The 12,242-nt window shown below is 34.7% G+C and overlaps 1 protein-coding gene across 5 annotated transcripts in view; it reads right to left on the bottom strand.

Moving 5' to 3' along the window:
• The window catches only part of LOC111149639 (SRY-box 6), a 655,543-nt gene that overhangs the window by 403,677 nt on the left and 239,624 nt on the right, over window positions 1–12,242 (bottom strand). For 3 of the 5 annotated variants that reach the window (XM_022506833.1, XM_022506829.1, XM_022506830.1), the window contains exon 1: window positions 8–244. In XM_022506833.1, the coding sequence (XP_022362541.1) occupies window positions 8–244 (237 nt within the window). Of the gene's footprint in view, window positions 1–7; window positions 249–12,242 lie in introns of those variants that run through there. The other 2 variants (XM_022506831.1, XM_022506832.1) reach the window with 1 other exon arrangement.

The raw sequence follows: 12,242 nt of genomic DNA, 5'->3' as shown, positions 1-12,242 counted from the left end.
AGCTCACCATTCTTTGCTGAGACGACAGAACGCTGTCCCAGTCAGCATCTTGTTGAATGGTATTGACAAGTGTTGGGAGCTCCTCAGAGTGAGGTTTGTTGTGCATTATGGGGTGCAGAGGCAGATGGGAGGCCACATGTTGATCACCGCCCTCTTCCTTTTCCCTTGAGGTCAAATCTTGGGTCATCGTTTCCTCTCCATCAGCTGCACAGGCAAATGGAGAGGTGGCTTGCTTGGAAGACATTCTTCTGCAGAAGAAGGAAATAGCATGGATTCAAAATGCCATCATTGACAAAAGAACAAACCATCCCTTACATTTGACTAATTCGGGAAAAAAAACCAAAAATGTACATTTTCTAACTTCATGTTGTTTATGAGCTACTCTAAACCACTTTGAAAAAGAACTTAGCTTATCTGTTCTACTCTCCCTCTCCACTTTTAAGTCAGCAAACCTCTTCAAAGTAATTGCTATACATTTTCTCCCTTAACAATCCATAAATGACATTTTCATGGAATGAGTTTTCATAACATATAGTATATGTATGTGTGTATTTTTCCTCCCAGTTCTCCCAACTAGATTATCAAATTAGGTTGATGGTTAACAATGGAAAAAAATAAATTAATAAGTGAATGAACAGACGAATAAGCCAGTTTAGAGGATGATTTTAAAGTAGAAATATCCAAAATTCTCTTATGCTTTATGTGGAAACTAAAGAAGTCTATGTGAGAAAACACAATCAGGAGAGTATGTAATACACATTGAAAGTCCTAAGCAAATGTGGTCCTGACTTCTTAGTTTATACCTTGTATTATGAGTGTCAGGGCCTAACACTGTTTAGTGCCAATCTGATCCTTTTCTAAAGATCTTCAAATGTGTCAACTACTGTGAGTTAACTTGTAAGCGACATATTGATTGAGTGGCTGATAATGTTAGATTAGTATTAGGGCAATTTCATAACATTTCAATTAAGTATATGAAATAACTATGCCTCTATTTTATATTAGAAAGTACATACAAACTTCAAAGCATTTACTGTGAAAATAGTAAAAGGCCTACTATACATCATATTTTTAAACTGCAAAAACAATCACCAAACATTCATCTATGTACCCACAAGTAAACATCGACTGCACTCTGCACAAGGTCTCCATTCTGTGTTTTGTCAAGACGATTTTCTGAACAAAATGTTTAAAAATAAAACCACCAAAAGTTTATGACTTAAAAGAAAAGACAATTAAGTATTTTTTCTAAAACTTTATGTTGTTTTCAGTTTATAGCATCTTTAGCTCTAAAACTGCTGTGTAACGAAGGAATAAAATCTCCACCTTAATTGCTCTTTAACATTAATTGATTTCGTACCATTTTTTAAAAAATGCACAAATCAGTTAACATAGGAAACCACATGAGCATTTTTCAAATTAGCAAATCATTAACTTGCTAGTACTGTTTCTACAGACAAATAAATACTGATTAAAGGGTCTAGAAATCTGAGACTAACAGTTAAATTTACAAATCTGTCACATGCTTTCATGAATATTGCAGTGAAGGAAATATCAAGTGCAAAGAAAAATAATTAAGTTAATTCCAATTTAAACAGTAGTTTTTATGTAGCAGCCCATGTTTCACATAGGATTTAACAGCTAATGCTAAATTTCTCACAATTAATGAGGGGGCTCAGATTTAGTATCCTACAGTGAAAAAAATTAATATAAGATCAGCTAATCTAATTATGCACAGTTCTAAATAAAAGTATTACAGGCTTTTGAAGTGCTTTGAAACATATTAAAATGCTGATACCTACTTATAATAATCATTCTACAAATAATAAAATTTCATCTGCTAGACTCGATACTAGAAAGTAAAATGGGGGAAAGGAAGTGCAGGAGAATGTCTATATTTTCTTTGAGAAGAAAGAAATGAAATGTCCTAAAGAGTACTATATCAAAGAATCAGTAAGTATATTCTTGACTAATTTCTATCAAAATTAGCACGTGGAAAAATGCACACACACATAAGGAAAAGAACACCAAAGGATGTTTTTCATTGTACAGGGATCACTGCAAATACTGCAGTGAAGCCAGGCAAATTATAACTGGTCTGCAAGTTTATCCAGAATTTACCATAAACAACAAAAGTGTTTTCATAGTTCAGATAATGACAGTACCAATAATGTAATCATTCACATTGCAAACAAAAGAGTGAATTTACTGCTGCCTTTTAAAACAGTTAAATACAATTGAAAGTCATAAGCCAAAACTCAGACTGACTTTAGCTCCCCAACAAACATCCTCTATTATAAAGTGACTTGGCTCCTTCCAATAGTAATGTCTGTGATGGTTGCTTTAGTATAAATTAATCATGACACAAAACCCAAAATGAAAAGTCTCTTAAGAATAATTTCAAGTATAAACTGCACCAATGAACAATAGTGTGCAATCCTAATTAAACACAACCATGCAGCTGTAAAAATAGACTAAATCTGTCCAAAGCTGAGTTGAGTTTAAAGGCTGGTTTGTTAGAGTGTTTTCTTAAGGAAGGCTGGGCCCTCAGTCTTAATCAGCCAATAAATTATTTCCTGCAATTACATTAAATAGAAAATTATCTTCAAATGGGGAGTGTTAATTGAAAATCAAAATTCAGAGGGAAGTTTAGAAATTACACGCTGAATACAATTAGTGAGGAAAGGCTTCACCTCTACTTCATCAACAGTCTTCTGGTGATTCCTCCAGTGACCATTCAAAAAGCTACCTATTTACAACATCACACAATTTGTCTTTTATTTTGCACCTACAAATACAAATGTCTATCAAGGTTGCAGATGAAAGATAGGCTGCCAAAAAAAAAAAAAAAGGCAATATGAAATTTGACTGTTCATCCCCAGTTCACACCATCGCTCTGGGGCAAGGAGATGGGGGGAATGTAGGGCAATAATGGTTAACAACCAAGGAAGGCACATTCAACTTCAAAATCCTTCCCTTTACCTAAGGAACCAATATTTTTGTTCCAAGAAGCATACTTTACTTATCATATTTTATTTAATTTCTTGAGTTTACTACAGTTCTCATCATATTGCTAGCAGAGAAAAAGGTGATTGTGCAGTATTGTTCTACTGTAGGCATTTCCTTTTGATAAAATTGTTGGGCTTCTTTCAGGTTGGTTTTTAATTGTTGGTTTTGTTGTAAAATTTGGTAGTTTTGCTATATTTTTAAAAGGAAAATGTGTACAAATTCTTTTTAAAGCAAAGTTTATTAAGTCAGTCTTAAATTTTCTGATTATTAGATTCAACTTACTGATTACTTTTTACACAATTATTTTATTAAAGAATCCTTGAACTTACTGATTACATCCTCATTCATTTCTTTACTTTAGCTTCCCTTTTTAAAAACATTTTACTAGATCAACTATACTATTCTGGAAGCTGCAAAGATACTTGACTTTTGGTAATGCCTTCACTATAACCACTGCACCGTGGCTACCCTCCTTAGAAACTCATAAATCAAATATATACTTGATGTTAATGTTTTAAAAATGTCACCTGGGATGCTCAATTTTATTTTTAATGCTCATTTAGTAATTTTTCATTACAAAAAATTTCATCCCCTACGTATTAGAACTGTATCTTACTTTAGCTCCTGTCATATAAAACTAGGAAGCAAAAGAATCCAAATCCTTGTAAAAATGGTCAATTTCTATGTGACTTTACTTTGTTTTATTTTTGCACTATTATAACTTAAAAATCATTCAAATGAATTGTTTTTTTAATTTGTATTAAAAAAAAAATCTCCCTAGTTATACCCCCTGAAAACAGGGGTTTATAATGGAAGTGCTGACACAACCCTAACTAAAGCAGCGCAAATGTTGCCGCTATAATACACAAAATCAAGTTCTATTATTCTAAACTATCCTCGCTCATGGGATTTTTCTTTACTGTGCTCCCAGCCAAACTGCTGAAGCATGAAAAATTTAAATGCAATCAAATGCGCCCAATTCTACTTTACTAGAACAAGTGTCTACAGTGGTACAATCTTAAAAGGAGATGCAACAGATTTGTTTGGTGTTTTTTTTAACTGTTTATTTATAATACAGTGCATTGGAGATAAAATAAAAGAGGAAATTACACTCACATGGTACTAGTGTATTGACTACACAGAGTACATTATAATCAGAGAGAAAAACTACATTGTCAACTTATCACATTGGTTAAACAAGATGGTTTTCTGGGGCATAGCTATTATCAAGTAAAACCTCCAAAGAGAATTACATATCTTTGGGACACATGAAACTAAATTCCCATCATGTGTTCCCCGAGCTTGAAATGTCTCTGCCCAGAAGATCAAGTGAATTCCCAGGATGCCAGGCCATTGGGAAGAACTTCAGGGCTTAGGACTTTTGGGAATGAGATTGTTGGAAATAAAGTCTCCAGTAATGGATAATGTTTTCTAGGAAGTCAGTAGGAGTATCTCTAGAAAGATGATAATTATTTTACTTCAAACCCAAAACCCCACCACAAAATCTGAATGTTCAGGCCATCACAAACTTATTAAGACAGTAAATTTACTTTATGTTCTTTAACAAGAAACTAAGGTTAGGGGGTCCAAGACTTTATAAAATGGTAAGGATATGGACATCTATACATTAAGCCCTCTAGCTCAGAAAATCAAATTTTCTAGAATTTTAAACCAGCTCGAGCTGCTCTTGTTATTTTTAAGAAATAGTTATTTGTATATGTTTAAAGGTTAGGATTATTTTAAAACAACTTTCTCTTAGGGCATTATCACTTGAAATTACCTTTTTTTTTTTTTTTTTTTTTTAAACTATTGCCTGGGAAGAATCCATTTCAAAACTATCCTTTGGGATTTACATAGGTATCAAAAAGAGTCACTGAATTTATTGGAACAATATTTTTAACTTGATATTTAAAAATGCTTCCTTACTTCTCAGATAATTATCAAATGGCATTCACTTGTTAGGTGTATTACATTTATTCCACAGAAGCTCAGTTTTTAACATAAAACAATATTTAATAGTTGGTTTACTTAAAGAAAAAAATTAAACATTCAGGCCAATATTCACAATTTGTTTTTGCAACTCAGCCCCAGGCTACCAAGGTAGACTTTTTTTTTTTTGTCAGATAATTCACTGTTAATTTAATACTGCAATTGATCTGATACTAAGAAATAAACAACTAATTTTCCAAAAATATAACACAGTGCCTCTCATTTTAAGCAGCATGAGTAACAGATATGTTCAGCTGCCAAAATGCACAATACTTAAGGAACCCCTACAAAGGATGCCAGTCCACCCAGCCTAGGGCAAAGAACGATTTTTTTTTTTCCTGTACCTCTAATCCCCATGTTTAAGGATTGAGGGGTGGAGAAGGATCCCAATTCCAAATATTAAAATGAAGACATCCCTCTCAAAACTTTTCCTGGTTCATTAGGGTTGAGCCTGAGAGTGGCTGTTGATTCTTTGTGTTGTTTTATCCAGCACTACCTCCTCTCCCCAACTTCCCCCCTCCCCAAACTTCCTTCAGCTTCTGCCAGGTTTTTGCTCTCTCTTTCATCTGTTTAATAAGTTACCAAGAAAATTCAGTAGAAAAAAAGGTAGCTTCTTTCAGAGCTACCTTTGAGAGTTATAAACCTATCTTTTAAAGTTTGTAGTGGTTCTTTCAGAACATACATGGTAACATATACAGACAATATCTGTTAGAAGAAAATTCATTGATTTATCTGTTAGATCAAGAGAAATGAAGCAAATGAAATATGCTTGAGGCCCTTGAAGTATGTCTAAGAAGGGGCTTAAATTAATGGATTCTGACTTATCTAAGGCTTCTAATTATTCACACCAAAGCACCAAAATTGTCTTCTAAGGCCTTCTGAGGTTCTTACAAAACAGGGACTACCTGGAACAGATTCTTCTCAAGTCATCAAAGTTTGTGTTTCTAGAGTTTATATTTAGCTGACAATATTGCTGTCACTTTATATAGCTTAAGACTGTTCTTTGGACTACAGCTCATATGTCTTGGAATGCTTTGAGTCATGAATTGTTTCTCCTGATAATGTTACATCACGTAACCACCTCTGTCTAATTGGTTAGTATCTGCTGGAAGAGGCAGGCAACCAGCCTAAAGACTAGTCTGTCTGCCTGGTTGCCTATGGAAAACCTGCAATTGTTACCTGTGTCTCTGAATATCCAGTTAGTTTCTTCTGGAGATCAAAACAACTTGACTTCATGTAACCTCTATCTATACTTCTGCTTATAGTAGTAACAAATTTTTCTCACAGCTTTTTTTTACCAGTAACTTGTTGGGATCTTTCCTTTGGCAGAAGGCAGGCCCAGAATTTATAAATAAAATCAGTCACATAACAATAAGAGCAAAATGAAACAATGGCTACTATAAATACACACTAACTTAGAGGATTTTAATCAAGCACAATGACTTTATAGCTCAGCCGAAAGACCTCTATGTGGCTTGAATGAAAACTGTCTACAACAGGAGCAGAATGAGCTTATTTATATATGCTTACTTTGAATCTCCTCCTCACATGAAATGAGAACCATAATTTTTAAACTGAAAACCAACCATGTTTTTGTCAGCTTAAAACCTATCCACTAGTCAGGCACCTGGGTGGCTCAGTGGGTTAAAGCCTCTGCCTTCAGCTCAGGTCATGATCCCAGGGTCCTGGGATCGAGCCCCGAATAGGGCTCTCTGCTCAGCAGGGAGCCTGCTTCCCTCTTTCTCTCTCTCTGCCTACTTGTGATCTCTGTCAAATAAATAAATAAAATCTTAAAAAAATAAATAGAAAATAAAAAAACCTATCCACTAGTCTAGAAGCCCAATTACAAGATATCTCACCCACTTATTAATAAAAATCATAAACCAGAAAAATAACTTCTCAGAGAGAAAGGGCAAGAAGCTGTCACTGTCATTGTTTTTCCATTCTTACCTCTATTTTCACTTTTTAGTGTTGCCAGAAAAAAAGAGAAATACGAAAACTGATGTTGGATAGATCGTTTCAAAAAATGAAAGCTCACGTGTGATGACCATGAATAGAACTATACAAAGAAGTTAATCTTTGAGACCTTCCTTCAGCTAAATAAAGCAATCCAGCAATTCCTCTCTTCCATGTAAATGAAAATAAGGTACAAATTTCAGGTTCCTATCAAATAAGAGGAGGAAGAATGGGGAGGGGTAAGGGCAAGGCAAGGAAGGGGAGGTGATAGAGGATGGGTGAAGGGGAAAGGGGAGGAGAGAAAACAACCGTGGCTTTGCAGTTCATTTTCAGTTTGTCTACTTAATGAAAACCTCATTGTACAACCCTGAAAACCATTTCCAGCAGGCAAAGTATTTCTGATTCAGCGGAGGTTACACAAGCATCAAAGCAGTTAAATATAGGTGCCAAGCTGCATTGCCAGGAGCTCTTAGTACTGTGAGTTAGTGTTACCTGACAGCTTAGTGAATATAAAATTACTTGTTTCTCCAATTGAAGACAATCAAATTGTCACCTTCCATTGTAATAATGCACAACTAGTGATCAGCAAAGTGCAAACATAATTACCATGAAGAAAACAAAAAATCAAATCTAAATCTCTCTACAGAGTAAACACATCTATCTGGCTTCCCCCAAAAAGGAGTGCATTTTAATACTGAAGACTGTGATGCAATCTTTGTTATTTAACAATAAGATTTATCAGTCTTACATTACATTAAAATGAAAAACAACATGAAAAACCAATTCGTAAAAAATGAATACAAATACCGTAAGAGCACTGCAACTTTCCTGAGTATAAGGCCTACAAATTATATTGCGGCCATTTGGGCTAATAATGTTAAGTGTATGTCAACAGCACGTCCATTATAAAAACCATGCTTTAAGAGATTTCCTTCCAGCCTAGAAACATTTCTGAAGGTTGGAAAAACCAAAAAAAAAAAAAAAAAAAAAGAAAGAAAGAAAGAAGAAAAACAGGTAGGATCCAACCTCAAAAGCTTTTGTCTTAATTTCTCCTTAAAAAAAAAAAATAAAAAAATATATATATATTATGTTTCATTCTTGTCTTCTAAAGTGGCCTGTACTTTCCAGGTTGAAAATCCACCTAACGAAATTGATTTAGTATCTCTCTCCAAGTTTAGAAAAAAGACCAAGCATAGGGCACATGTCTACAACTATTATTGAGACATTCGGCCTCTGGAATCCTTCTCCAAATTTGGTGGCCAGACTGGCCCACTATGAAAGTGATTTCAGTAACTCAAAACTGGGTTAGTACTAAAGCACTGAAAATTTGACATGGTTCTCCTATACCATAAAGATTCCGAAGACATAAATATAGATGTTGCTCCAAACAAACTGCTTTTTTAAAAGCTCTTTTCGTAAAGTGATTTTATATCTAACTCAAGATTTAAAACATTCAGATTTACATCATTCCTACCAGTATGAAAAAAACTGTTTCCCATTCTGAAAACACTCCACACATAGGGGTTTTCTTCTTTCATCAATAATGTCCTCCTTTTAACAGAGATATATAACCACTTCAGCAATTGCCGGATGTTCCAGTTTTACCTGATACTTCTTTTCTAAATGTCATTTTTAATCCTCCAAAACACACACACACACACACACACACACACACACGCATGCACACACACACACAAAACAAAACCCCAGGCCAGAGGGAAAGGGAGAAGCACTGCACCAGAGTGCAAGTAGAATGAATCAGAGACCATCAACAACCTAAGATTCCCTGAGCTTGAATCTTACCATATACATTTAGACATTTCATCCTTCATAAATCTGAAATGGCAAATCAATCTTATTCTTCATTTGTACTCCACCATTACCCCATTTTATAAGGGAAGAGTGGAAAAAAGTATGAGATGAAGACCCTGGATTGACTCTATGGCTAAATCAGAAACAGAATAAGGATGAGAGAAAAAGAGGAAAACAAAAATCCAATCTCTAGTTACAAACTTTGTTGCAATTTGAGATAAATTTCACATCATTAAAAGAAGTCTGGATGTTAGGAAAAGATCTTTTTCCTTGATCTTGCCCACTTTCAAAATATAGAATAAAGACTTCCTCCCCACCACCCCAGCTCAAGAAACCCTACTTATAAGTTTAACAAAACAAAAACCACCCAGCATGGGGGATGTGATCAATGTTTTTTGAACTTAGTGATGAGTAACTTAACACATTCCTAAATTATGCTCCTGCAGAATATTCCATACAATACAGTGATAATAAAAAAGGATCAAAAGTGAAAGAAAAAAAAAAAAACCTGCTGTCATAGAATGTCTTCTAGTCCTAGGGAGATAAATGCATGCAGAGATATTATCATAAGCTTACATTCAGCGGAAGAAAAAGAGAAAATATTAAAAGGGTTTTTTTTTTTTACTTAAAAAGGAAGCTTATTCTATATATCCCATGAGATTAGAGATCATGTCTGTCTTGTTCTTTACTGGATCACCAGTGCCCCGCACAGTACACACACACTGTAAACAAGCAATATTGTCTACATATTGTCTAACATTGGAAAGAAAGAGAAAGGGAAAATCAGAGAGGGAGAGATGAGCAAATAGCTTACTTTTCAAACTTAAGGTGAATATATAATCACAGAAAATACCACTCATGTTAATGCTGCCAACCTAAACATTACTCTTCCTCTATGCTCTTTTTGTCAAACATCTCATTCCTTAATATTTAAATCATATAATTTTTATATTTATATACCCAACAATGAGCGCTCTCTCATCTTCCTGAAATACAACAGTCCTCAAATGACTGCTAGACATTTATACCAAGATGTACTCTGCTATGTCATATTCAACAAACTTAAAATTAGTTTCATCATTATTTTCTTCAACACCCTTCCTCATTCATTCACACCCAGAAAAGCATCATTCTTGGAATCATCCAAATTCAAAACATGACACTGCATCTGTCTCCTCTTTTATTCTTGTTCCTCACTGCCAGCCTGTCATTAAGCTCCAACAATTCTTCCTTAATAAAATTTCTTCTGCTCACACCTTCTTACCATGCTCATAATCACCCGACGAAGGCTTTATTACACTTCATATCTAGACTCTTACAGTGGACTCTACACTGTTTTCCCTAATTTCATTTTCTCCCCCTCCAAATCAATCTTACTGCAACTTCCTTCATCAAATCACTCTTTTGATCAAGAAACATCGGTGGCTTTCCCCTGATGACAGAAAAAAAGTCCAAACTCCTGACTCTGGCATTCAAGGCCCTCTATTCAGATCCAACCAATCTTTCAAAATTTATCTTCTAGTATTCTAACTTTAACCTTCTATTCTAAGTAGACTGATAGACTCAAGCTTCACTTATTGCTGTCCCCCAACCCTGGCCTTTGCTCTGTCTGCCCCCCTACTTCCCTCACCCTCCTTTCTTATCACCAGGAAGCCAACTGAAACTATTTCAAGTAGCCATGATCCACCCCTCTTCTAATCACTCCTAATAAATGCTCTAAAATTTGTTTTTATGTCACTCATTCCACACTTAATGCATACTAACTTTTTAAATTTTATTTTTTTTCAGTGCTCCAAAATTCATTGTTTATGCACCAAACCCAGTGCTCCATGTAATATATTCCCTCCATAATATCCACCACCAGGCTCACCCAACCCCCCTACCCCCTTCCCCTTCAAAACCCTCAGTTTGTTTCTCAGAGTCCATAGCATGCATACTAACTTACTTAACCTTTTTAAAAAGTATAATATCAATGTATTTCTTAAAAGTAATCACAACCAGATTACAAACCTTTTAAGGGCAGAAACAAAATCCTGGCTTCTCTGTAGTCCCACAAGTACCTAGTACAATATTTTCCATAAAGAAAACACTCAATTATTCTTTTTTGCCCAACTACTTAAATATTATTAAATGAATAGGCAGAAATAAAGTTAGAGTATTATATTTAGCCAGAGGATTTAAAGTAAAGCCCCTAGATTTCTATACCTAACTTGGATTTCCAGGGTTATCTCTTCTTCCCCCAACCCTAGACAGTAAAATTCATTTCATAAAAGTTCTTAATATTCAATGGCAAGAAAGCCCCCCGCCCCCAAATCATCAGTTTATGTTGTTAAAAACATTGGAAAGTTAGATAGATGGACAGATGGACAGATGGTTGGATAAATGGATGGATGGATGGATGGATGTTGGAGAGATGGCTGAAAAGATGCATGAATAGTATTTACTAGATGTTTAGAAAGTACTGGTCACTGCAATGAGCACTGCTACATGTATTAACCTCATTTAGTTCTCAGAACAGTTCTAGGGTTTTGATAATGTCATTGTCCTTGTTTTACAATAAGGAAACCAAGGCACAAAAATGTTCATTTTTTTAAAAATTAAAATTTGCCTAAAGTCACTCCTTGTGAAAACAAAAAGCAGAATTTGAACTCAAGTGGTCTAACTCCAGGGCAGGTGTTACTAGAATTAAAGGTAACTAACAGTAATTCTAAATTAAATAAATTATTAACTATTTTAAATTATCATCTGAATTTTTCTTTACTAATATAAATACTTCCTCTAGAATTTTATTTTTTCAGTATTCCATTTAAATATTCTGGATACACATTTAATCCAAGCTTAGTCAAAGGATTTGCTATATGTTTTTCCTTCCTTCTAAGGTTGGAGGTGTTTAATTATTGGTTAGCAACTATTAAAAAAAACACACACACAGAGAAAAAGAGAGAAAAAAGGAGAGCTGCCAACCCTGTAACCAATCCATTTGACTCTCATTCTAAACAGCTTGACAACAAAATTAGTTATGGAAATAGTTAAAGGTATTGGCACAGAAAGCTGAGAGGTTCACTATAGTTTTATATGACAAAATTTTCTAACAAATATTTGTTTGTTGTTAACTATCCATGCTTTCCCTAGCATGCTTTTATTTGTTAGTCTAGATGGTCAACATTTAACTATATTATTACACAGACAATTGTGAGATAAAATAAGGATGTCACTGCCCATTCATTTCAAGGTCTAGAGAAATGTGAGATCCAATTCCTACCTTCCACCTCTTACCAGAAAGGCCACACCAGAAGCAACAGATACAACTGCAGCTAATTACAAAGGTGTTGAGGACAGCCTTGAGAAAAAATGAGATGAGGTACTTGAGCAGTATATATTTAACACACGGCCCATCTAGAGTTCATTTCAGGGAATACCAAGTCATTTAGATATCTTTTTAAAATCTGACTTCCAGGGCGCCTGGGTGGCTCAGT

Source organism: Enhydra lutris, unplaced genomic scaffold, assembly GCF_002288905.1.
Source record: "Enhydra lutris kenyoni isolate GAN:26980312 unplaced genomic scaffold, ASM228890v2 scaffoldscaffold22, whole genome shotgun sequence".
Lineage (NCBI taxonomy): Eukaryota > Metazoa > Chordata > Mammalia > Carnivora > Mustelidae > Enhydra > Enhydra lutris.
The sequence above is the reverse complement of the archived record's forward strand: the minus strand, read 5'-3'. Positions and strand labels throughout refer to the sequence as shown.